The sequence below is a fragment of the Mastigoproctus giganteus genome, chromosome 7 (genome assembly GCF_048544385.1).
Source record: "Mastigoproctus giganteus isolate SK-2022 chromosome 7, ASM4854438v1, whole genome shotgun sequence".
Lineage (NCBI taxonomy): Eukaryota > Metazoa > Arthropoda > Arachnida > Uropygi > Thelyphonidae > Mastigoproctus > Mastigoproctus giganteus.
In genome coordinates, this window is record NC_143581.1 from 63,844,539 (window position 1) to 63,871,839 (window position 27,301).

At 39.0% G+C, this 27,301-nt stretch overlaps 1 protein-coding gene across 1 annotated transcript in view; it reads right to left on the reverse strand.

Moving 5' to 3' along the window:
* The window catches only part of dpa (disc proliferation abnormal), a 212,884-nt gene that overhangs the window by 10,042 nt on the left and 175,541 nt on the right, over window positions 1–27,301 (reverse strand). The window contains exons 18-19 of the mRNA XM_090378338.1: window positions 24,081–24,322; window positions 14,652–14,862 (exon numbers count right to left, since the gene is read on the reverse strand). Of these exons, the coding sequence (XP_090234464.1) occupies window positions 14,652–14,862; window positions 24,081–24,322 (453 nt within the window). The remainder of the gene's footprint in view (window positions 1–14,651; window positions 14,863–24,080; window positions 24,323–27,301) is intronic.

The following is a 27,301-nucleotide window of genomic DNA, read 5'->3' on the forward strand; positions in this document are numbered from 1 at the left end:
TCACAAATATACGTGGACTCAATTCCAATCTCAACGATGTCCATTTCCACTTGCAGTCTTCCAAACCCCATGTACTTTTTCTGACTGAATCTCAGTTATCAGTTGATTCAACTACTGCTCATCTCAGATGTCCAAATTATTTGCTGTATGATTCCTTTCGCCTCAAAGGTGGTACTTGTGCATATGTCCGTTCTGATATTCCCTGTCAGAGACTTAGCAATTTGGAATCTCCCCTCCTTGATCTTCTCTGGCTTAAAATCTCTCTACCTCATTGTGTAAAATTCATCTGTTGTCTCTACCGTTCTCCCAACTCCACTAATCACTTGGAGCTCTTTGACTTCCTCTCTTTGCAACTTGACTTTCTCCAGTCCAACTTTCCTAACAGTGAGGTAATTTTCCTTGGTGATTTTAATGTTCACAACTCCAGCTGGCTTCCGTTTTCTAGTCACACCGACCCAGCAGGTCGAGATGCTGAGGCTTTTGCAATTACTAATGACCTAGCACAGATTGTTCATTTACCTACAAGAATACCGGACAATCCTAATCATACAGCCAATACGCTTGATCTTTTTCTCACAATCAACCCTTCTAAGTACAAGGTTGAAGTGAGAGGTCCTTTAGGCACTTCAGATCACAACTTGGTGATTGTCTCTTCTCCAATGGAACCTTTATCTCATGGCTATTCCCAACCTCGTATTGTTTGGCATTACAAGAATGCACAATGGGATGACCTTCGAGACTTCTTTTCTTCTTTTCCTTGGTCGGATTACTGTTTCAAAACTTCTGATGTCAGCGTTTGCTCAGATCGTGTCAGTGAAATTATTCTAGCAGGAATGGAATCCTTTATCCCACACTCCACTCTAAAATCTCGTCCTTTATCTAAACCTTGGTTTTCCAATAAATGTGCTAAGGCTGTCCAAGAGAAGAATGTTGCATATCGTAATTGGCTTCTTGATAATTCTTCAGTTTCATTTTCTGCCTACACCAAAGCTCGCAACAATTGTAAAGCAGTTATTAATCAGTCCAAACTAGAGTTTGAACAGGCTAAGAGTAGAAAACTTGCTTCTTGCCCTAATGGTAGCCGAGCATTCTGGTCTCTTGCCAAAGGTATTGGCCGCAACTTTTGCCCATCTCTGCTCCCACCTCTGTCCAAACCAGATGGTTCTGTTGTCACTTCAGCCAAGGATAAAGCTGACCTGCTAGCATCCCATTTTTCTTCCAGCTCATGTATTAATGATCTTGGTAAAACACCTCCCACCATTCCTAACACGCTCCATTCAATGCCTCCTGTGGTCTTCCGTCAAAAGGATATCAGAAGGATTTTGATGAATCTTGATGCTAAGAAAGCTCCAGGTCCTGATGGTATTTCTCCACTTGTTCTCAAAACCTGTGCTCCTGAACTTACTCCTATTCTTTGCCGCCTTTTTTCACTTTCTTATTCCAAAGGTGTTTTTCCTTCTGCTTGGAAATTTGCTCATATCCAGCCAGTTCCTAAAAAGGGTGACAAATCCCTCCCATCCAATTATCGTCCCATTGCAATTACTTCTACTCTTTCTAAAGTAATGGAGAAATCAATTAACCGCCAACTCTTAAACTACCTAGAAACCTTCCATCTGATCAACGATCGCCAGTATGGATTCCGTCAGTGTCGATCCACTGGTGATATTCTGGCTTATGTTACCCATTTATGGACTAATTCAATGGAAAGGTTCGGTGAAACACAAGTAGTTGCTCTTGACATCTCAAAGGCTTTTGATCGTGTTTGGCATAAAGGTCTTCTAAACAAGCTTCCATCTTATGGTTTGCCAACTGGTTTTAGTAATTGGTTATCCAGTTTTCTCTCTGATCGCTCACTGAGGGTGATGGTAGATGGCTCTCTGTCTTCTAACTTCTCCACTAATGACGGTGTCCCCCAAGGTTCAGTTCTTTCCCCCACTCTTTTCCTCTTGTATATCAATGACCTTCTTCCATTGACTGGAAATCCTATCCATAGTTTTGCCGATGATAGCACATTGCATTCAACTTTCCATTTTGAGAAACCTTGTCCAGCTGAATCAGCTTCAAGTTCTCGAAAATCTGCTGCCAATTCCTTAAATGTCGATCTTCAGGTAATTCTCCAGTGGGGCAAAGACAACTTAGTTGATTTCAACCCTTCTAAAACTCAATCTTGTCTTATATCTTGCAAAAAGGATTCTTCTGCTCCTATGCTTATCTTTAGTGACACTCCGATTTCTAGGCAAAATGATATATCTCTTTTGGGGATTACCCTGACTTCTAATCTCTCTTGGCACAAGCACATTACAAATATTGCTTCCTCTGCATCTAAAAAACTTGGTTTTCTCTTTCGCTCTCGGCGTTACTTTTCTTCCAAACAGCTGCTCACTCTGTATAAATCACAAATCCGCCCTGCCATGGAATATTGTTCCCACATCTGGGGTGGTGCCCCCAAAACCTCTCTCAGGCTTCTTGATTCCATTCAGAAGAGGGCAGTTAGGTTAATTAACGATTCATCTCTAACAGAGTCTCTCCACTCGCTTTCTCATAGACGCACTGTTTCTGCTGCATGCCTCTTCTACAGATACTTCCATGGGCACTGTTCTTCTGAATTGGCTTCTATAATTCCTGCTCTCTCTTTCAAAACAGTCCAAACACGTGCTGCCACCAGCCAACATCCATTTACTGTCCAACTTCAAACCCACAGAACCAACTTTTCATCTTCCTCATTTATTCATTCAATTGCCGTTTTCTGGAACAACCTTCCTTCATACGTATTTCCTGAAAATTACAATCTACAGAAGTTCAAGTCCAATATCAACAAATATCTTCTTTCGTCTTCTCAACCTCCAACCCAAGCACGGTACTAAGTACTATAGGTTCTAATACCTCTCGTGTTTGGGGTTCTCATAAAAAAAAACAAAAAAAAAAAAAAGATAAAGACAATTTTGCCCTCCTGGTGGTTTATGAATGTTTCCAATCATTCTTATACTCTTCTCAACTGATTTTTTTCAATTAACTTCTGTAAATGGGCTTTGGTACTTTACCTTTGAAAATTTAATCTTGAAAAAGAAGCAAAACACAAAGCACTTAACTGTTTCTGCAGTAAAATATCTCAAGTTTTGTAATTTTTTATTCTATCATTATCTCATATATTTGATAATTTGAAAACTGCTAGTTTTATGGGCATCAAAGTAAGACTTATTTTGTTTGCCATTGTTTTCACATCAACAGAAATGATGGCAACACCCTAATAAATAGGCCAAAGTCCATTTCATTATTGAAGTAGCTGTACTAGTGTGGCCAGTATATGACCCACAAATTACATGTACAAAAAAAAAATTAAATAAATTTTCTAGTCACACAGGGTCAGAGAATTTAATGGTGATATTCTCTGTTGATTTTAATTATAGTAACTCTGTACTTTCAAATTTACTTCTCAGTTAAAAAACAAAAAAAAAAACAAAAAAAAAACAACAGTTTGTTTGTTTGGTTTTATTGGTAGCATTAGCTACTAAGGCTATAATGCGCCAAACTAAGGTCAAATATAAAAAATTTCAATTTTTCACTGACCTAATTACTTAGGCCAGCATGTCAGTATAAAAAATAACAAAGGTATAAAATGTAGAAAAGATAAATCAATAAGGAAATAACAGTAACATGTAAATATTAAATACAAGTAAAAACCTTTATTGATTTAAAATAACTAAAAATAGCAGACACATGGTCATTGTCGGATAAAATCTGACTGAGTGTATACGGCTCAGTCAGATGATTAAAGACGCTAGAACGGATATTGCTAAAATCTGGACAGTCTATTAAAAGGTGTCTAATTGATAAAATTGTGCCACAAGACTCACACATAGGAGGGTCATCAGCCCTCAGCAGAAAAGAATGTGTCAAATGACTGTGTCCTATGCGGGTCCGGGCAAGAACAACTTCCTCCTTACGATTCCTGCGCAGACTAGACTGCCACGGTTCAATTACAGGCTTTATACAATATAGTTTATTTCCAGTCTGTCTATTCCACGAGTCCTGCCATTGGGAGTGTATGTTTTGGTGTATTATTTGCCTGTAGTCTGTATAGGGGACTGACAGGCAGCGGTTATTATTGGGAATTGCTGATTTGGCTGCGGCGTCAGCCAAATCATTTCCCCTAATCCCAATGTGGCTGGGAATCCAGCAGAAGCGGTTCATGGAGAACGTGAATCTTCTGCTGAATGCTAGACAGAACTGGATGAGGATTATACCTCACAGATATTAAAGCCTGTAACACACTGAGAGAGTCGGAATATAAAATGAACCGTTGGTATTGGCATTCACTAATGTGATCCAAGGCTAACCTATAGCATGCAGCTCTGCAGTAAATATACTGCATTCAGAGGGAATCTGCCCCGATGTAGTGCTGTCTGTAAAGACAGCAGCAGATCCCACATATGATTCCGACTTCGAACCGTCTGTGTAGACTGGCGCGAAGTCAGAATGTTCAGCTCGGTGTGCTGAATAAAGCTGCAGGTAGACTGAAGACGGACTGTCCGACTTTCCCCAATTTCTAAGGGACAAGTCACATGCCGGGACATGAGCATGCCAGGGTGGAAAGGGTTGCTTTGGTGTTTGGGTTCTTTAGTTCTTAAGTTCTTTGAGTAGCTCTTGGAGACGAATACCAAAAAGGACGATTGGCAGTATTACGGGTGTTGTACAAATTTTCCCATCGTGGCTCAAAAAAGAATGGCCACGTAGGATGGTCTGGCAGGGATTTTAGTTTTAAGGCGTACATTAGAGACAACTGCTTACGACGAAGCAATAACGGTGGTTCGTTTGCTTCGACGTATAAGCTCTGGACAGGAGATGTTCGAAATGCTCCAGTAGCGATACGTAGAGCCTGATGATGGACAGGGTCCAGCCATCGAAGGGCACTGTCTCTGGCTGAAGAATATACTTGGGACCCATAATCTAATTTGGATCGCACAAGTGCACGGTAAAGCCGTAGAAGGGTGCATCGGTCTGCACCCCAAGATAAAGAGGAGAGCGAGCGGAGCATATTAAGGCCTCTTGTGCACTTTGTGCGGAGTTGACAAATATGATCCAAAAAGGTCATTTTTTTATCGAATATGAGTCCCAAGAATTTTGTGTTCGCTGCTACCGGAATAGCATTTTGTCCGAGCCTTAATTCAGGTTCAGGATGAAGATTACGTTTGTGACAAAAGTGTACGCAAACGGTCTTCTCCGGCGAGAACCTGAAGCCATTAGCAAGTGCCCAGGAATTCAAATTATCAATGGCTTTTTGCAGTTGTCTTTCAATAACCCTCATGTTGCACGACTGACAAAAAATGCTCAAGTCATCAACATAGAGGGCACTGTTTACAGTTGGAGGAAGTTGTTCTGTGATGGAATTTATTTTGATGGCAAAAAGCGTGACACTTAATACTGATCCTTGTGGTACTCCCTCCTCTTAGCTAAAGGAGCGAGAGAGTGAGGATCCCACACGAACTTGGAACGATCGATTGGCTAAAAAGTTTTGAATAAAAAAGGGCAGATGCCCTCTTAGGCCTAGGCTATGTAAATCTTTTAAAATGCCAAATCTCCAAGTTGTGTCATACGCTTTCTCCATGTCAAAGAACACAGACACCAAGTGTTCGCGTTTTAGGAAAGCATCCCGGATGGATGCTTCCAATCTAATAAGATGGTCCAAAGTGGACCGGTTCCTTCGGAAGCCGCACTGGATGCTGGAGAGAAGGTCATTTGATTCTAAATACCATATTAAACGAGAATTGACCATTCTCTCCAGGATTTTGCACAGACAGCTAGTCAGAGCAATAGGACGATAATTGGTGGTGACATTTGGATCCTTTCCTGGCTTAGGAAAGGCAAGAACGATCGTCTTTCGCCAGGAGTCCGGAAACTGCCCTTCAGTAAAGATTCTGTTATACAGAAGGAGCAGACAATCCATAGATTTTGGTGAAAGATGTTTAATCATTTCATAATGGATGCCATCTGGTCCAACAGCACTTGCTTTGGAAAGAGTGAGGGCTCTTTTCAGTTCCTCTATACTGAATGCCCCGTTGTAGGGATAGAGGCCCTTGGTCTTAAAATTAAGTGCTTGTTTTTCTAGTTTATGTTTCAGGACCAGGAACTCTGGGGAATACGAAGATGTTGCAGTGATATTAGAGAATGTTTCCCCAAGAGCATTGGCTATTGCAGTTGGATCTGCAATAGCGCATCCATTATAATCTAGGATTGAAGAAGGGTGGGATGTATATTTTCCCTTCATTTTCCGGATTTTATCCCAGACTACCTTAGAGTTGGTAGACTGGTTAATAGATGATGTAAAACGGATCCATGATTCCTTTTGACTCTGACAGCGGATATATCGTGCTTTGGCTCGTGCACGTTTAAAGGTTATAAGGTTGGTCGTGGTGGGATATCGGCGGAATATCCCCCACGCTTTGTTTGAGCCTTTTTTGCTGCTGTGCATTGTGAATTCCACCAAGGTTTAGGAAATGGTGGAAACCGGGCAGATGTTTTTGGAACAGCATTCGCAGCTGCTTGGACAATATTTTCTGTGATGTACTTAACTGCATCATTGATAGACTCTTGACTGACTGTGCTAAGATCAAAATTTGCCTGATATTGGAAGGCAGTCCAGTCAGCCTGATCAATCTTCCACCGTGGTAACCTAAAAGGAAGACATGGTCTCCCACTGTGTAACAAGGTTATCACGGGGAAGTGATCGCTTCCGTATGGATTCTCCTCCACTTCCCAAGTGAGTGAAGGGAGTACAGAAGGGGAGCAGATAGAGAGATCAATGGCAGAAAAAGTACGGGTAGGCATGTGGAAGAGGGTGTTCCAGTATTTAGAAGGGAAAGGTCATTGTCATTGAGCATACACTCTATGAGTCGTCCCCTTCCGTTGATATTAGCACTACCCCACAGGGTGTTATGTCCGTTAAAATCCCCGAGAACTAAGAAAGGGGGTGGCAGCTGCGTAAGGAGATCATCAAGGTCTGCCTGGGGGATGTCAGTCCCAGGTGGCAAATAAATGGAGCACACAGTTAATAGAAATCCCACTGAAAGGCGAATTGCAACAGCCTCCATGCTGGTTGTAATTAGCAAAGGCTGCACTGGGGTCTGGTTACCCACAAGGATAGCCACTCCCCCATGTACAGGGCCATCCGCAATTCTATCCTTTCGAAAAAATGTGATGTTGTGCATGGTGGGATCATCATTTGCCTTTAGATATGTCTCCTGCAAGCAAAAGCAAACTGGCTCGTGCTTTTGCAGGAGGGCCTTGATGTCATCCATATTTTGCCGGAATCCACGACAATTCCATTGTAGGAATTTAGCCATTATTTTGGCTTGGTGGGTCCATCAGGTGGCTTCCGAGGTGCTGAGGGCTTACTTTTATCAGTCTTGGATTTATCTTTTTTGGGGAAGAATGGACGCTGTCCCGTGTCCATTTCTTCCTCCGCAAAGAGTTCCAAGACTGAATCTTCGGGTACCTCCTTCTGCTCGACATCCATATTTTCTTGGGTACTGGGGGGACTTCCCCTTTCTTATTCTTTTCTTTCATAATTAACTTAGTTACTTGTGGAGCATTAGGAGGTACTGATATAGGAGTGGCAGCTGATTGGTCCTTTTGTGCAGATTTTTGAGAACTTAAGAGATACCGCGCGATGGGAGTGAAAGACTCCTTTGGAGGAATGGTCATGTCCATCTGAGTTCCGACGGAACATCTCCCTGCTACCTTCTGGGCGTAGGTAGGTCTGTTGATATTCAGGGGTTTGACCGATTTCCTTGCCTCCTGGTATGATATATTTAGCTCTGCCTTCAGCCGTTGAATTTCTTTTTCTTCTTTCCACCTCTGTTATGCTCGTGAGTAGGCCGGGTGTTCGCCCTCACAGTTAATACAGGTGGGTTTTGTGGCTGAACATGCTGCTGTTTCGTGGTCCTTTGCACCGCATCGAGCGCATGCAAGGACTCCACGGCAGGCCATTTGAGAATGTCCATACTTCTGGCATTTAAAACACCGCAAAGGGTTCGGAATGTATGGACGCACTGAACAGTTGATGTATCCAGCTTTGATCTCGTCAGGAGGTTTAGGGGAGTTAAAAGTCAGGATAACGCTCCTGGTTTTAACTATTTTTCCATCCCTTCGCGCAGTAATTCTCTTGACGGCAATAACTCCCTGGGGTTTTAATTCGGAGCAGATTTCCTCCTCGGTTACGTCGAGAAGGTCCCACTCCGAAATGACACCTCTCGATGAATTGAGTGTTCTGTGTGGTGTCACCGTTATAGGTATTCCTCCGATTGATGTTGTTCAGAGTAGATGTTCGGATTGCCTGTCATTTTTAGTTTCAATTAAGAGGTCTCCAGAACGGAGCCTCTTAACTGATTTGGGAGAACCTGTTAAACCATCTAACCCTTTTTGAATAAAAAAGGGCGACATTTTACCAATCGGTTTTTCACCGGTTGAGTGCATAATCAGGAACCTTGGAACAGGCCCTGATGGTACTTCTGTTCGCTGCTTCTTTGTACTAATAGTACTATCTGGGTCTTCGTCTAAGTTTGCAGATAGGGACCGGGTTGGGGCCCCTGAAGAAATGAGTTTATCAGGATTCATAGAGTTTTTTTAATTGTTCAGTGCCCGGGCTCCGCACCCACCACGGAGCCCAAAGGGACGCCCACTACCCGGCATGCAATAAATGCGCTCGGGAGTGGGACGCCAGGGCTACCCAGACACTATACCCGCACCGCCGCCAGCCTGAATCCTGTCCCTCGGACCATTGATACAGGATACTAGCCGATTGATCCTAGCCGGGCCTTCCAGGACCACCCTTGTCTTGTCGAAGCAGGGGCCAAAGTGGTGTATTGAAGCTGGGCCCCTCAACCACCAGGATCCCCCTTTCCGAATTTCCACGGGTCGCAGCGCACGGCAAACACGCCGGATTCCATTGATGTAAGCCTGGAACCTGGGCTGTGGGCGTTAGATCCCAGTGATGCTAGTCTGGAAGTCCCGCAGCATCACTGGGAGGTCCCCTCACCACGTACAGGTGCCCACGTCGAGGGGAAAAACAACAGTATAATGGAGACTATTCTTCACAAAAGATGCTTTTATCAAAAGTTATTTATAAGCTGATAAGAATGTGATATGATTTCTTTTCAAAGGTAAGCATAAAGCAAGGGTCAATGCACGTCTCAGTACTGCTACTCCTCTCAACTTATTATCTCAATCATAAATTTTTCAGTTTGCCATATTGCAAAAAAAAAAAAAAAAAAGGGTGGTGGGGGGAGGGTATAAAATCAAGTGTTTTGTATGGAAAAAGTGCAGTCAAATTATTGCTGTTTCAGGCTCTTGTCAATGTCAATGATATTCCTGTACTTTTAGCAGAATCCACTGTTCTCCATAAATAATGATGTGCTATAAGACCTCAGCTTCTGGATATTAGCACTCTAACCACTCCAATCTGATACTGTTCATTGCTAATTTCAACTTTGGTATTTATACTCCCTCCTCTCAGAAATTTAATATTTTGTTTTTCAAAACAGTTATCTATCATATAGTATGTGAAAGTTTCCTTCCCCTGCCTAAAAGGTTTAAGCCAGATCAGGTAAACATTAAAAAAAAAGTGTCTTTTCATAGTCTTCTGTTACTACCCTGCCGAACAAAACAATCAGATTGAAAAGATCAAACATGATCTTTCTCTGTTACTGCCCCACCCAACACAACAACTGCAGTGAACATGCCACTTTTATCAGTCATATTAATAAAGATCTAGTCAACTTTCATTTTGCTCTCTCTCTCTCTCTCTCTCTCTCTCTCGGTCGGTAGGCACCTCCATAGCCAGGTGGGAAGGAGCAGCAGTGCGTAGCACACGCTTCTTGATTATACCGGGTTCGAGCCCATCACCACCAAATACAGAGGATGCGGAAAGGTCAGGGAATGACCACCGCATATCCCGGAGCAATATGGCCTTAGTTGCTAATGCTCCTAAAAACCAAATAACAAACAACAACAAGCTCTCTCTCTCTCTCTCTCTCTCTCTCTCTCTCTCTCTCTCTCTCTCTCTCTCTCTTGGTCTATTTGTCTTCAGATTCTTTTATTAGATGCTGGTTCTGGATCGCCCACTAGCCTCAATCCCAGTCTCTATACCTGGGATATTCAGCATGAAACTGCTAGTGATAATTCATTTAACTACCTGTAAAATTAACACACCTTCTATTTCCATTGCCCTCCTCTCAGAGATTGAGGTGAGGCAAACAGAAACAGCATTCCAAAAAAAAATAATTCATTTGCTGCTTTACTGTGTCTATAGATCCTAATGGCATCTCAAACCTTTGCATTAAAACTGCAAGTTATAGATATCTTGGTTATCTTGTATAATATATCTGAAATATCAAGCTGCCATATATCTGAAAGATGGAAAATAAGCAAAGACATCCCTGTTTCTAAATATCAGTATTAAGCCAAAATCCATTCATTATATTACTATTACACAGGCTTCATATGGTTTTATTTTCTTAAATACTTTACCTGTTGTATAGCAATTTTTGCCATCCAGTACAATTTTTTTTTTACAAAACCTCTTCACTTTTATATAACTGAGTGGGTCAAAATTTCATTTGGTTTTAAACATTAAGACCATTGGTTGTATATAGATTTCTCCAGAATATTTAAAATGCATGTGTTTTATTATCCCTGGCTTTTTCACTGCCAAATGGAACGGTTTGTGAAGGAAAAGCATTAGCTGAGACACTGCTATAGATATAAGTGGCTGACAGACAATGGATAGACAATGCAATTTTTGTATGGGTACTTGTTTTTACATGCACATGTTTTCATTTTATTTTTCTTTATTTATGACTATAACAGTTCACATCCAGCCAGTTCCTAAAAAAAGGGTGATAACTCTCTCCCATCCAATAATCATCCCATTGCACTTCTACTCTTTCTAATGACATGGAGAAATCCATTAGCCACCAACTCCTAAATTTGTTATCTAGAAACCTTCCATCTAATCAATGATCGCCAATATGGATTCTGTTGGTGTTGATCCACTGGTAATATACTGGCTTATGTTCAATGGAAGGGTTTAGTGAAATTTAAGCAGTACTCTTGGCATTCCAAAGGTTTTTGATCATATTTGGCAAAAAGGTTTTCTAAATTAGCTTCCAACTTATGGATTGCCAATGTAATTGGGTATCCAGTTTTGCCTCTGACCACTCACTACAGGTGATGGTAGATGGTGCTCCATCTTCTAACTTCTCCACTAATACTGGTGTTCCCCAAGGTTCAGTTCTTTCTTCCACTCTTTTCTTCTTGTATACTAATGACCCCTCCCCCCTTCTACTGCTGGAAATCCTATCCACAGTTTTGCTGATGATAGCATTACATTCCACCCTCCAGTTTGAAAAAAAAAAAAAAACTTGCCTTGCACAAATAACTTCAACTTCTCAAACATCCACTGCCAATTCCGTAAATGCTGGTCTACAGGTAATTCTCCAGTAGGAAAAAATAACTTAGTTAATTTCAATCCTTGTAAAACTCAGTGCTATCTTTGAACTTGCAAAAAGGATTCTTCTGCTCCTATGCTTATCTTCAACTCAGATTTCTAAATAAGATCACATTCCTCCTAATCTGGGAGAAGCACATCACAAATATTGCTTCCTCTGCATCTAAAAAACTGGGCTTTTCCTTTGCTCTCAGCATTACTTTCCTTCTAAACAGCTGCTCACTCTGTACAAATCCCAAATCCACCTTACTATGGAATATGCTCCCACGTCTATGGCATTGCCCCATAACCTCTCTCTCAGGCTTCTAGACTCCATTCAAAAGAGGGCAATTAGTTTAATTAATTACCCATCTCTTACAAAGATTATTCACTGTCTCAAGACCTTTTCTGTTTCAGCTGAATGCCTTTCCTATAGACACCAACTTGGGCACTGTCTTCTGAATTGGCTTCTATAATTCCCACTCTTTCTTTCTCTCTCTCTTCCAAATCAGTCCGAATATGTGCTACAATCCTTTTACTGTCCAACTTGTCTGCAAGTTGCAGCATCTGGAGACTAGGCACCCACCTACGAGGTGATCTAATTGAGGTGTATAAGGCTTTGAATGGTTTGAGCAAGTGTATGCCGATGGGTTCTTCCTCTTGCTCAGATTATGCACTTGAAGGGGCATAAATTCAAATTGAGGAAAGATATTTGCAGAATAGATGTGCAGATATTTGCCTTTAGTCGGCAGATGGTTGATTGCTGGAATAAACTTCAATCTGTCGATGTGTAAGTCAATAACTTAAATAGATTCATAGAAAAACTGTACAAAAGTTTGGAGCAAATGGGAAGTTTTTTTTTTTTCCCCCTTTTGGATGATGCTGTATAAGCTTGCTTTACTTCTTTTCTTCTTCCTCATTTATTCCTTCCATTTTCTAGAACAACCTCCAATTCTGAAAATTAAAATCTACAAAAATTCAAATCTAATGCCAACAAGTAACCTTTTTACATTTTCTCAACCTTCAACCCACATGTAGTACTAAGTAGGTTCAGTGACATAATCAATGCCTCCATAAATAAGCAAATTAAAAACTAGATGGTCAACAATATGCAAGATACAAAAGCTAATGGCAAAGAAGGAGGGGTCAACTTTTATGGAAAATATATGATTAAGCATGAATTTTCAAGCAGAAAATAAAATTGACTTATGAGGTGTGGGAATAAAGTTCCTGGTGAAGTTCAATGAGTTTGAAACTAAACAGAAGTACTACATAGTAGTTCTGATTTCATCTAAAAGATGGTAGTACAGAGATAGTCCAGTAGGCTGACAGTTGTAAGTGATGACCAATTTCATTAGCAGCATTAAAGCTCTAAGTCACAATTTTGCAATGAACAAATAAATATCAAATTTTGCTTTAAACTGGGAAAATCTGCAACAGAAATATACAAAATGATGAATTGTTAACTCATCAGAGATGGATGTGAGGATGTTCACAATGACCCAAGAAGTAGGTGTCTGTCAGTTTCTTAAAATGACAACAGAGTGCAAATCTTCAGAAAATTGTGGCAAGAGATTGTCATTTGACCATCAGAATGATGTTTTGAGTCTGATATGAATAAAATGTGTCGTCAAATTCTGCAAGAAGATTTAGGGAAAAAGGAATGTGTGCCATATATCCTTACGGATGAGCAGAAGCAGTGAAGGATGTTATCTGAACTCTTCATCCAGATTTGTTGAGATAATCCTAATTTTCTTGACTGCATTGTCACTAGAGATGAGTGTTTCAGTGCAACCCAGGAACGGTGTCAGAGCATGCAGTGGACGTCAAAATGACTAAGGCCCAAAATGTTTTGTTTACAGAAGTCCAGGATCAAGACTATACTGATCATGTTTTTCAATAAACAGGGTATGATTCACAAGGAATTTGAAAGGGGCGGGGGAGTCATTTCAATGTACAGATGCTTCAAACAATATTGAAGCATATTTCCTGGGTGAAGCTGCAATTGAAGAAAAAGGCAGCTGGTTCTTGTTGCACAACAATGCCTCACCCATTCTGCACTTGTGCAAACATTTCTAAAAAAACATGACATCATACAGATCAACCATCCACCCTATACTCTGGGTCTAGCATCTGCGTGCCTCTTTCTCAAGGTCAAAACTGCCCTCAAAGGAAAGAGATTTCAGGACACTGAAGACAAAGAAAAACATAACCGCTGAACTGAACATCCCTTTGAATGCCACTGCTGACTAATTTCAGAAACTTTCATAACAGTGTAATAAATGCATTCAATCAAGTGGTGATTATTTTGAATAAAAATAAAACCATTTTTGAGCTCCTTCACTTTGTGTTCTTTTTATTGCGCTAGTCCTGGAACTTTACTGAGACACTTTGTACATGCTTCAATATAGTTTCTTGTCACTGGGTTGCTCAGGTCTTCGTAGTGGCCACCCACCCACTAATGAGATCACAAGCAGGCATACATCTTAAATAAATAGCAATATACTTCTCCATTATAGTGTTTTTTTTATTTAGAGTAGCACTATATCAAGGCAACGTGTGGTAAAGTGCTGCTTCCACAATATGTGATCAATGCACTAAGTAGCAAAACTATTACTTATTTTCTACATACAGAATGAGGTTATTCCTTATATGTTTTATATACAATATCTTGTAGATAAGGCTTTTCGCCTAAAGTTTCTTGAGTTTATTTAACCAAAAAAAAAAAAATAAATAAAATAAAATTTCCAGGCTGGTGTTTTTTTCTCCAGATATGCTAAAACTTGCTTTCAGTACATAGCAAGTAAAACAGCTTGCCAGGCAATGAAGACACCTACAGTACCATTTTTATTGACATGTTACTGTGGCATTCAATGAGGTGATGACCACAGTTTTGTTGCTCTATTTAATGCGCTACTTTTTCATTTCAGGTCCAATTTTCCAACTTCTTAAATTTCTGTTAAATGACAGGGCACTTATCTTTTCATGTGACTGTAACTCTTTTATACATGCCGTTAGTTTAGGTTTCCTCCTCAGGTGGGAATTGCTCTATCAGTGCTGGGTTTTTTATTTATTTATTTTATTTTATTATTTTTTTCCCAGTGGTTTTAGTGCTTTGGAGCAAATACTATACAAACAAATAAATCCATTTTTTATTTGTTAAACTCACCACATCTGATTGCTCTTTCAAATCTGAAAAGACTTTCTGGTAATTAAATATTTGTGTCTTTCCTTTAGATTGCAACATCTTTCTTAAAGCTTGGGCTACCTCTGCCCTGCGCCGACGAGCAGAACTGCTCATACCTGTTGTAAGGATAGAAATGTCAATTCTGCCTGAAGATGGGTCTGTTGCTGACTGTTTCAGAGCTTCTCGATGCAACCTAATACAAAAATATAATTCAAAGTAATTACATCTTATACACACATTTAAATACCTTTAAGATATTCTTCGTCATAATATACTTAAAACAGTCACCTGTTAAATATTAAAACAAATATATATTTAGGTTGGATATACTGTATTTTCTTGTATAAGACTTTTTATTTTAAAAAAATTATCCCAAAATCAGGGTGCATCTTATACAAGAGATTGAGGCATTGCAAACACAGCTGGCCAGCCACAAGAGATTCACAGAAATACAATGCCACAGTCTTCATTAAACATGTAGTTTGGCTGGTGTTCATATGTTCTTATGTGATATAAAAGTGAGTGATCAAATTTAAATTACCCTTATGTACACCACAGAGAAAAAAATCATGTATGTCACACACTGCAGGATTAAAATTGAAAGTTGTAAAGTACACAGAAATTCAGGGGAATAGGGCAGCTGAAAGACAATTTGGACCTCTTCAAACTGAAAAAAACATAACTTGGAAAAATCAAAAGTATGTGGTTAAACTTTAAAGAGAAAATGTGCTTTGTGTGGAAAAGGCAACTTATTGCAAAATGGCCAGAATTAAAGTGATTTATTGAAATTGAAATGGATAGAAAATCAGAGACAAAATGGCATTACCATAACAACAAAAAATTATAAGAATTCAGGCTTAAAATATAGCTTCTGAAAAGGATATAGCTGACTTTAAAGGCAGCACAACTTGGTGCTATAGATTTATGAATTGCAAAAATTTAAGTATGCATGCCAAAACCAAATTAGGGCTGAAAATGGCCATTTTCTGCACTAATATGAAGATAAAATTGTTTCATTTCATTGCTTCGTGATCAGTTGTAGGAAAGAAAGAATACCGAACTAAGCCAAATAGGAAATATGAATGAAATTCCTATCACATTTGATGTTCTTTCTGATAGGACAGTATCAAAAAAGGAAAAAAATGCATTACAATGGAGTCCTTGCATGTTGTGCAGATGGAACGAAATTACCTCCAATGTTAATTTTCAAAAGACAAGATACCACAAGGAGTCATTCACCAAAAAGGTTGGATGGATGAGACTGGAATGAAAATATCGATAGAACATGTGAAGGAAAAACAAAATGGGATATTAAGAAGTAAAAAAAAAAAAAAAAAAAAAAAAATGCATTGCTTGTTTTTGACCAATTTAAAACCCATCTCATGGAGGCCATTGAACAAAAAATAAGAAGTGTTAGTGGTGAATTGGTTGTAATATCTGGAGGATTGATATCAAGTTCAACCACTAGATGTGTCTATCAGTGAGCCATTTAAAAGCTCTGCTGAGAGAAAAATAGAATAAGTGGATGCTAATAATAAAGAGTTTACTAAATCTGACAAATTAAAGAGAGCATCTATCACACAAGTGTGTGAATGGGTCAAAATAGTGCAGGCAAAGATCAATACAAATATAATAAAATGTGGAATCAGTAATGCTTTGGATGGTAGTGAAGATGATTCAGAGGAAGTGCTTTTGGAGTTTAATGAGCGAGAAGTGGCTGAAGATACTATAACTGAAGATGAAAACCAGGATTCAGAGGAAGATTTCTTGGGATTCACTGGTCATGCCAGTGATTAATATAACTATATTATAAAACTTATTAGGATTAAGAATTTTATTTTTGTTCTGTGATATGGAAAAATAATTAACTTTAATAAAAGGTGTCTTATACACAGGAAAATACGGTACATGTAGTTGCGCCTGGGTGTGTATAAAGACAAGGAATAAGGATACTGTTAGCTCACTAAAAATACTTCTTTTTTCAAGTTGTAGTGCATCTTCAAAAATCAGTGTTCCTCTTGCATAGTTCTGAAGAAATACTAATTGTTAAAAGCTTAAGGACATTGGGCCATAGTGATGGTATAGTGTATGTGCTCAAACCAATAAATTGCCACAAATTCCATGATCCATTGTCATGTCACATGAGCACTCTTGGATTAGTTTCCATAATGATGAAGTTGCGAATTACCACATGCCTGGTGTGTGTCTTGAAATATTAAAAAAGGAACTTAATACTATGCACCTCAACAGAGGTATAATATAAATTCATATGAACCACCATTAAATATCCAAAATCTGTAAGCAGGCACACAGAAATAGTAATTATTACCAATGCTAAATACACTCTTCCCAACCATAAAATTATGTCATATACTGAAACTCTGAATACATTTAAGGGACAGTAGGAGGAATGAGTCGGTACAATAAAGTTATTTATTGTAATGAATGAATAGAAGTCTTTCAAAGAGGCATAATTCAATTTAATTGAAAGGCTAGTCATGTAAGGATTTCTCAAAAACCTTTCAGAGAAAGTTGTTTCAGTCATTTGTTCATCTCTTAAAGACAGACTCTATGAAAGGGTTCTTGCTGATCCTCAACTGGTCAAACAAAGTGCATTTTCTGTTCTCATGTTCTAATTATAGTGTTCTTTACTATAAGTTATTTCATGTTCAGATGATGTACCTATGGATTAGAGCAAAGTAAAAGGCGAAGTAATTACCTGTAAGCTTAACTTCTGCTGCAGGGAAAATAATGAAGTATTGCATGATCATCTTGACAGGAATGCAGTTATATGGAAATCACAACATGGATTTGTTAAGGAAGAGATTTTGTCTGACCAATCTGATTGGCTTACTATTATGCAGTAACTAAGGGATTGGATGCAAAAAATAATTTTGACATAATATACTTAGATTTCAGCAAAGCTTTTGATACTGTTCTCAATGAAAGACTTCTGTACAAATTGGAACAATGCAGTATTAGAGACAAGTTACTGCCATGGATAAAGAGATGGCCAAGTGGCAGAAAATGGTGGCAATTAAATGGTACAGCTTTTTGGACTAATATTATTAGTGTCATCCCTTACGTTTTCAATATTTATTAATGATGTTGATGTAGGCATATCAAGCTTATTTCCTAAGTTTGCAGGTGATACACAAGTTGCAGGGAATCAAGGCATACTACTGCAACAAGATGTAGAAAATTAGACAGATGGGCAATAAACCCAGAATAACGTACCAATTTGGTGGTACCATACTCAGATTGGTTGAGACGGAGAGGAGAGGCTTAGAGGTAATTGTACAGTCCAAAGTGAAGTTCTCTGAACAGTGCAGATAGGCTGCTAGGACAGCTCATGGGGTTCTAGCAGTGATATACAAGAATTCTACCAGCAGCACAAGGAGGTGATTATCCCATTGTATAAAGTAAGTTATGCTGCATCTTTAGTACTCAAAATTTGGAAGCCTCATTTTAAGAAGGATGTGGATCTGTTGGATTGGGTGCAGAGAAGAGCAACACGAGTCAAGGAGGGCGTCTCCGTAGCCAGGTGAGCAGAAGCAGCAGTGCGTAGCACACGCTTCTTGATTAGACCGGGGTTCGAGCCCGTGGCCACCAAAAACGGAGGATGCGGGAAGGTCAGGGAATGATCACTGCATATGCCCGGAGCAATACAGCCTTAGTTGCTAATGCTACTAAAAAAAAAACGAGTCAAGGACACAAGGGCATTTCTACCATGAAATACTTCAGTTCTGCAAATCACAGCACTTGGAAAATGTGCACCTGCAAGAAGACCTAATATGTGTCTACAGCTTTCAATAGACTGAGTAAACTAAATGCTATCTGCAATTTAGTGTACTCAATTTACTCGTTCTTAAAAAATACTCTGTTGAGAAATTTCAAATTAAGTCTCTTTATGTATGTTTGCCTGAGAAAGAGTAAATTGAGTAAACAAAAAAAGGATGGCTGCAGGACAGATGTGTGAAATTTTGTTTTCAGTCAGAGTAATTGATAGTTAAAATAAGCTTCTGTTTGGTGTTTCAGAAATGGATTGGTGCATCTTTCAAATCACTGGAATGTGGCAGTTAATTCAACTGCACATGTATCTTTGGAAATTCTGTCCTTTAAATCATTTAAAACATCATGAGGTTTTGGTGCATATACCACAGCCATTTCCAGAGACATCCAAAAGCAGTGTCCAGGTAGGCATGCATAGTGTGGGCAACACCATCCTGTTGAAAGTATCTATGATCTAAGACAGTGGTTCTCAAACTTTTTAATGTGAAGACACCCTAAATCCGTTATGAAAAATTCCGGGCACCCCCAGCACCGGGTGCATGCAGAATATTTTGTAAGGTTTATTTAATAAACTTTTGAGGTAATTTTGTGTCTAATTAGAAAGGTTGCTATGTTTTGTAGTGAAATGTCGCGATAATTTGCTTGGATTCATAGTGTCATTTGCTAATATTACTCCACAAACAATACACATAGGATTAGGTGCAAAACTATCACCACACCACGTAAATCCCATTTCTAAGTAACTGTCTTGATACCTACAAGTTGTTTTCTTTTTTATAGTTGAACTTGTGCTTGCTTCAGTTTTTCTGCTGCTCTGTGAAGTATCTTCATTGTATGCCACTATTTCTTGATTCAAATTTTCATTACTATCTTGATTTTTTCTCTTTTTAATAATAAAGTTTTCCAAGGCCACTGTTTTAAAGTATTTGAAATAGAAATATTAACTAAACTTTAACGTGCAAAACATGCTTGACTATATGGCATATCAGTGTGATATGCACACTGATACGCCAAAGGAGGAATGCAAGCTAAGGAATCAGCTAAGTGAGTATGAGCATTCGCAGCGGTGCCGTGCTGTTTCAAATACAGTGTACGCAACGGGCGGCTCAGCTTTCCGTATATGTAGGTGTATGTACAGCAATTATTTCATGACAACTAATTTACACAGTTGCATGAAAATCAACGAGGTTTTGTAGCGACGGCCACAATGTAAGCCAATGATAAATTTGATGTCGCGGCACCCACTTTGAGAACCACTGCTCTAAGATACTGATAGCCAGTTCATCAGAGGCATATTCTTGCAACATGTTGAGGTAATTATCAACATTCATTGTTTCTTCCTGGAAGAAGTAAAGTCCAATCACTTTGTGGCAAGTAACAGCAAACCAAGTGTTCACCTTAGCCCAAGACTCTCTCATATTCACATATGTAATGAGTATTTTCTGGCCCCCAAATAACACCATTGTGCCAGTTCACTTTCTCACAGACATAGAATGTTGCCTCATCTGAGAAGTAGTGTTATGGATAATGTTAGAATTAATGTTCTGCATTTCAAGGAAGATTTCACAGTGCCTTATGCAATTCACTTTATCGCATTCTGATAGTTAATGAAAACTTTGTACATATGGCTGCAAGTATAATTCCTAAGTTACAATTCCCCATACTGTCACGTATAACAAAGCTGTTTGCAGACTGAGCTGCTGCAATGATTTAGAAAGCAATGTTAATAATGCATCTTGGACTTTGTAAATGTTTCAAACAGTGATAACTGTTTTCAGATGACAACTACATGAGGCATCAGCAACAGCGCCACCAGGCACAAACCTTTGGCTGATTCTCCAAATAGAAAGTCGGTTTTTGGGCGTCTTCTCAAAGTAAGCTGCAAACACCCTCTGCACTCATGGAAGATGAGTACATTCCATCAATGTGGCCACTTTCCAATGTTTGTCTAACATAAGTCTGTCAGTTAAATTTTTTTTTTCTGATTCAAAACAGCAATCTAAAACAAACTCCCATAAGAATGGTAACATACTTATGAATCATCCTGTATAACCACATCAGTGATAAAGATGAGTAGGAAAATCCTATCAGAAACGTTTGGGGAAGTATTTGCACAGATGCAGTCTTCTACATGCTACCCCAGTAATTTCTGCAAGCTTTCTTTTAGTGGAGCTCTCAAGAGTTTCTAATGCATCTTTATCTCCATGAGCCTATAGTTCACTTTCCAACTTTACAACTGCTCTTTGAGTCTGTTTACTTCAATTCCTCAGAACGATATATATTTTTCTCATCTGTTCAATTGTCATTTCTTCCATTTTGGATTACAGATATAGAACAGTGTTTCAGCTTCATATTGTTCAGTTACCTACATATTTTCAGTTTTACCATGATCAACAGAGATAATCATGATAAAACTGAAACAGAGATTAAACACTATAAACAAATCTGAATTTCAATTTCATAGCTTGTGCTATAAATGTAGTCTGTATCAATATTGATGTGTCTTATATTCTTCACCTGTGGTGACTATCATCCTTGAACTTGGATTATTATTGTTCACATTCCTTATGTATGATTTTAATACACCATGTACAGAGAATTTCTATGCATGAATTTTGTGAGTTCAACACACCTTGGATAAGCACTGTTATTCTTTGTTATATTACCACATGTGTACGGCTTCCTTGTTCTAATAATCTACCCATTTCCAATGTTTTCACCATGCCTCAAAGTAACAGAGATTGTCTGCCCAGTAATTAAAGGCAGTCTTACAGGATTCCATCACCCCCCCCCCAAATGATAAACTCAAATGGTTTCTTCTTCTTCACACCAACATTTAAACAACATATAAAAATACTTTTTCCGAGAATATGACTGCCAAACTAACATGCCTATAAATATGCAAATCCATGACAGGCCCACGGCTGTACTTTTTGCATGGAAGCAGTCATCCTGTAAGATGTAGATAAAATCTGCCAAGTGTCCTTCTCATCTCACTGATCAGGCCACCACTAATAATTAAAATAAAATGCTGAGAGAGAGAGATCCTCAGTTATATTAAACTCTCATTCAGCCATAATTCCCACCAAACCATAACTCTTAGCCAAGTGCACAACAGTCTGATCACTTGTTTCTCCACTACTGTAACCATCAAGCAAACAGAAATCAAGTGTGAAATGCTGCTGGATGTAACTGTTGTATCACTGCACAGGTTCTCCTCACTTCATACACGTGTGACTGACATTTATCAGGATAATAATTTGAAGTTTAACCTCAACATTAGTATGCTTGAAAAGGAGTTCCAACTTTGAATGTCTGTGTAGGGGCTTTTAAAAATGGATGGTGATATTGTTTCAGGTCAGGTTACAGTTTCAGATAAAAGACCTTTTATCAAAATTAAAACTTTACATGGCCAAGGTCAAATTAAAAACAAGGGATTGCAGACTGGGGATTCCCATACTTGCTGTCAGATGAACAATAAGCAAAGTGAAAATTAGTCAATTACTCACATGTTGCCGACAAGGTGAAGACTTTTTAAAAGGTATTGTTGCCATTGATGAAACATGGACACATGACTTTGAACCTGAACCGAATTCACATTAGTAGATTCAGCTTAGTGAATTCACATTCAGCTCAGTTTCTACTGAGCTGAATGTGAATTCGGTTCAGGTTTGTTTATAGTGTTTTATCTTTGCATGCCCCCTTACATGTTACTAGCAATAATCAAAGGTTGAAACAATGGTTTTCATGGGTAAGAGGGCATTATTCCTGCTGATCATGTGCCAATTGGAAGACTAGTAACGGGAGGCTACTATGCAACATTTCTTCATCAAAAATTGAAAATTCGTCAGAAGCAGCCACAGATGTTGGATGCTGGTGCTCATATTCCATGGAGTCTTGATATGAGTCCTTGCGATTATCATCTATTCCCCAAGCTCAAGGAACTATTGCACGGACAAAGATTTCTGTCTTTAGAAGTGTTGCATGCAGCTGTGCCCAATGCATCAGACAGCTTAACTTCAACAAATAGTTAACAGCATTTGAAAATTATCTGAATGGAGGGAAGCAGTCATAAGGCGTGAAGGAACCACACTGAGGGGTTTTAGTGTAAATTAAGTTATAAATTAACCACTTTTACGCGTTACTTTTGAATAACCCTCTTAAAAAGTTTGTTTTTTGCCATAATGTTTTAATTGGTTCATGGATTAAGAAATGTGGTTCTGAGTCATTTCATGTTTGCCATGGGAAGTTTTCAACTCTTAGATGATTTTATGGTTGAATAGGTATCATACCTAAGATGAATAGGTATGATACCTATTCATCTTATAACTGTATAAGATGAATAGGTATCATACTGCATTGCAAATGAGAATGAAAAAATGCTGCCTTTCAATTGCCATTTATGAAGCAGTAAGTTTTCTAGAGCAGTCTTAGTTAGACAAGCCAAGGTATGGAGCTGTTAGCATCTTTATCACTGATGTGGTTATACAGGATGATTCATAAGTATGTTTCCATTCTTATGGGAGTTTGTTTTAGATTGTTGTTTTGAATCAGAAAAAAAAAATTTAACTGACAGACTTTGTTAACTTCAATCCTAAAACTTGGTCCTGTTTTTATTTCTCTCAAAAAAGAGCCTACTGCTCCTAGCTCATCTTTGATAAGACTGAGTTCTAGATGAAATCACATAATATGTGATCATGCATCAAAAAACTAAGTTTTATTTTTAGCTCTCGACTTTATTTTTCTTCTAAACAATTACTCACTCTGTAAAAGTCTCAAATCCACCCTAACATGGAATATTGTTCCTACATTTGCCCTGAAAACCTCTCTCAAGCATCTTTGATGCCATTAAAAAAAAAAGGCAGTCAGGTTAATTAATGACCTATCTCTTACAAAGTCTCTTCAGTCTTTCAAATACTCAATAGAGCTACTTGCATTTTCTATAGTTACTTCCATGGAGACTGTTCTTTTGAATTGGCTGCTATAATTCCTACCCCCCCCCCCCCATCCAAACCAGTCAAAATGCATGCAGCAGCCAGTCAGCATCCATTTACTGTCCAACTTAAAACTCACAGAACCAACCTTTCCTCTTCCTCATTTATTCTTCTTTTTTTCTGGAACAACTTTCCTTCCTTCACATTTATTTATTGAAAATTACAGCCTACAGAAATTCATGTCTAATGTTTTAATACCTTTTGTGCTTACTTTCATTTATTAAAAAAAAAAACAAGGCTCTGAATTAAGAAAGTTACCTTCAGTAAAATCAATCACATCAATGTAGGATTCGTATTCATATCTTCTCTGTAAAAATTAATCTCTGGTAGAAGTGCATTTTAATGAAAAACTGGAATAATTGTACACCTAATTAAAAAGGATCATTCTTTAGACTAAGTGCCGACCGGGCTATCCAGGTGGGTAAAGTGCCTGCATGGCAACCCAAAGGTCGCGGGTTTGAATCCTGCCTCGGGCTTGGATCACAGTAAAATGCAAAAACCTTGGGAGGTGCATTATGGCCACTGAAGCTGATGCACCAACAACTAACAAAAAAAAAAAAAAAAAATTAGACTAAGTAAAAATACAAGTATGTTCCTATCATATAAATTTAATCTCTACACAAACCTTCTTGCTTCATCCACATCAACTAATTCGACTACACTTGAGAAACGAACCTTAGCATGAGCTTCGGATAATCTTATAAGAGACTCAAGCTGACGAGGATAAGCAGATATTTGACCTCGTCCACTACCTATTTTTCTCATTTCAACATATGCCTGAATGAGAGCCTGCCCAGCTTCTTCACTCAGTCGAGGATGAATGTATGTTCTGGCATATGCAATGTAGTCTTTTAGCAATCCCAAATCCTAACAAATGAAAGTGAAACTGATAAATAATATATAATAATTCAAAACAAATTGAGTTAATGATAAATTTGCTAAAATCTAATTAATAATAATGTTAATGAATATATTTTAAGCAAATTAATTTAATAACAGGCACTCTATAAAGCATAAGTTAATGTATAATAATAAAATTCTTTATTCATAGAAATATAGGACATGATTCCCACTACAGCAATCAGAGGAATCTCACAATTACCTGGATACGTTATAATATTATAATAGATTATACAGAGCTTATATTGAATTATATAGATTTTACAGTTATTATATACAAGCTGCAACACATTGAGACAGTCTGGTAACTTTCACTAGGAGTTGACTAGTTCCACTGACAATTGCAGGAATGCTGACTGCACTTGACTATGGATTTGCACTTTTCTTCTCTGTAGGCAGAAACTCTGGACCACACATCCAAATCAATGTCTGCGGAGTTCAGTGAGCCGATGATGCTGTTTGGAAAGTGCCACTTAAAGGTCGAGAGCTTCTGCAGGTGAGAACAGAGCACTGGACGGTTTCTGAGGGCTCTACCAGGGATTTTCCAGCCTATGATTTCCCAGATATTAACCAAGTTAAGAGCAGCGGAACACAGATTAAGTGCCATTGTGAGCTTCCTCGCATATGTCAAGTGCTAGGCTGGGGTGTATCTGAAATTTATGCAGAACTGTGATTTTGATGTTGTATAGGGTAGATGAGCCCAATTGTTGGCCCACTTTAGGATCCAGAATTCCAGACCCCCGAGCATCTTCAGACTGGACATAGGAGCAGCTGACCAAACTTCAATACCATAACTGATGATAGAACTAAAATAGTAGAGGAGAAATTTTCTGACTGTTTCCTTGTTGTGCGCTCTACAGAGATCAAGTTTCATACCTCAGAAAGTTCGTAATGCTCTTGAACGCAGTTGCTGGATTTGTTCCTTATATTTTAGGTTTTCTTCCTAAGAATTTTACGGAATGAGTGGTGACGAGAACAGGTTGCAGAGAGGCTGCTGGAGTTTTTCAGGGTTTATTTTAAGCCCAAAATAGGCAGTGTATTCACAGAAAGAGGACAGATATATTTGTTCAGGATGACAGACTTCGATAATTCCTCCGCTTGGGCTTGAGAGGTAATATACAATATCGTTGGCGTAGGCCATAAATGCAGGTATCTCATTCATTAGCGGAATAAATATTGCTGAAAAAAGCAGTGCCGACAACAATCCACCTTGGGGTATATCGACTTCCACCTGTTTTGTGATCTAGGTGAGATGATGATATATTTGGATTTTTCAGGGTTTATTTTAGGCCCAAAATAGGCAGTGTATTCACAGAAAGAGGACAGATATTTGTTCAGGATGACAGACTTCAATAATTCCTCTGCTTGGTCTGGTGAGGTGTTAGCCGGGCTTGAGAGGTAACATACAATATTGTTGGCTTAGGCCATAAACGCAGGTATCTCATTCATTAGCGGAATAAATATCGCTGAAAAAAGCAGTGCCAACACTGATCCACCTTGGGGTATACCGACCTCCACCTATTTTGTGATGCAGTTATTCCCTTGCTGGATGGTAAGGCACCTCTTGGTTAGCAGATTCCTGAGGGGCTTTGAGACATTACCTGTGAAACCGTAGTAGTTCTCCAGGAGGCACATAAGTGGCTTGGCTTGCACTGGGTCAAAGGCCACTTTCAGATCCAGAAAAACAGCATGAATGACATATCCTTGCTCCCAGGCTTGAAGGGCTTTCAAATTCAGAGCCTGTATGCGTGTTATTGGTGATCTTTGTGAGAGTGCATAATGTGTATGCTGAGGTCTCTGGGAAAGGATCTGATTGGCAACCACTTTAAACATGCACTTCTCCAGGCATTTGAGAAAAGGGAAGGAGATTGAAATAGGCCTATAGTCAGCAGTTGGGATCAGATTTTGCACCTTTGGGACGGGGATGACTATAATTTAGAGTCATGGAAGCGTCCCAAACATTTGGGAGCGTCCCAAACATTTGGGACGCTTCCCTGTTGTAAGATTCTGTTAAACAACTTCATCAACTCATCGCTGATAAAGTGGGAGACAACTTTAAGGCAAAAGGTGGGAATAGAGTCACTTCCCATTGTTTTCTTATTGGACAGGTCATTGATGGGCTCAATTAGCTCCTCTTCGCCAATCGTCACGTTAGTGAGATTAGTTATGTCGTAGTGGGCACTGTTCCAGGGGAAGTCTGCAGCTGCACTATCTGTTTTGATGAACCGGGTTACATGATCACATCATTTGGCCAGGTCTAACAATTCTGCTGACCGGATGTGATTGGCCGACCAGGATCGCTAGCCACATGCTATCGTCTTTGCCATGAACAAGTTGATAGCCTTCTTCTTGGATTTCTGGAAACTGCATCTAGCTATTGTGTATGCTGAGTATCATCTTTCTGTGAGTGATCTCTTGAATTGGGCATGTAATCATTTTTCTTTAAAATGGTGCATAAGGATGCTGGACTGCCACGGCTTCGAGTGTGGGCAGATGATGCATATTCTTGACATGGCCACTCTAGCAATGAGTGGCCATGTAGCACTCTAGCAATGGCCACTATATATCGATTTCTATATCGATTTCACTGAGAGTTTGCCAGGGGTAGAGCCTAAAGAGATCCATTGCTGTTTCAATTTTTAGGTATTTTGGATCATAAACAGCCTTCCTGATCTGTTCAATCAAGTTCAATTGGTTTGGTTGGTTATAGCATTCTTTCAACAGGATGAGAGAAGCTTCAATTGGCCTGTGGTCAGAGGGAAATGCCGAATTAGAACTGATTACTGCTTAAACATTCCCATGGCCGGAAAAGATTCTGTGTAACGTGGTTTCTCCGTGAGGGGGGGTTGAACACAGATGCAATGGATGTTGAGACTCGACAGATTCAAAATTAACTGATTAAGGAGCTTCAATGCAGCTGGCAGGGGCAGGTTGAAGTCTCCGAGA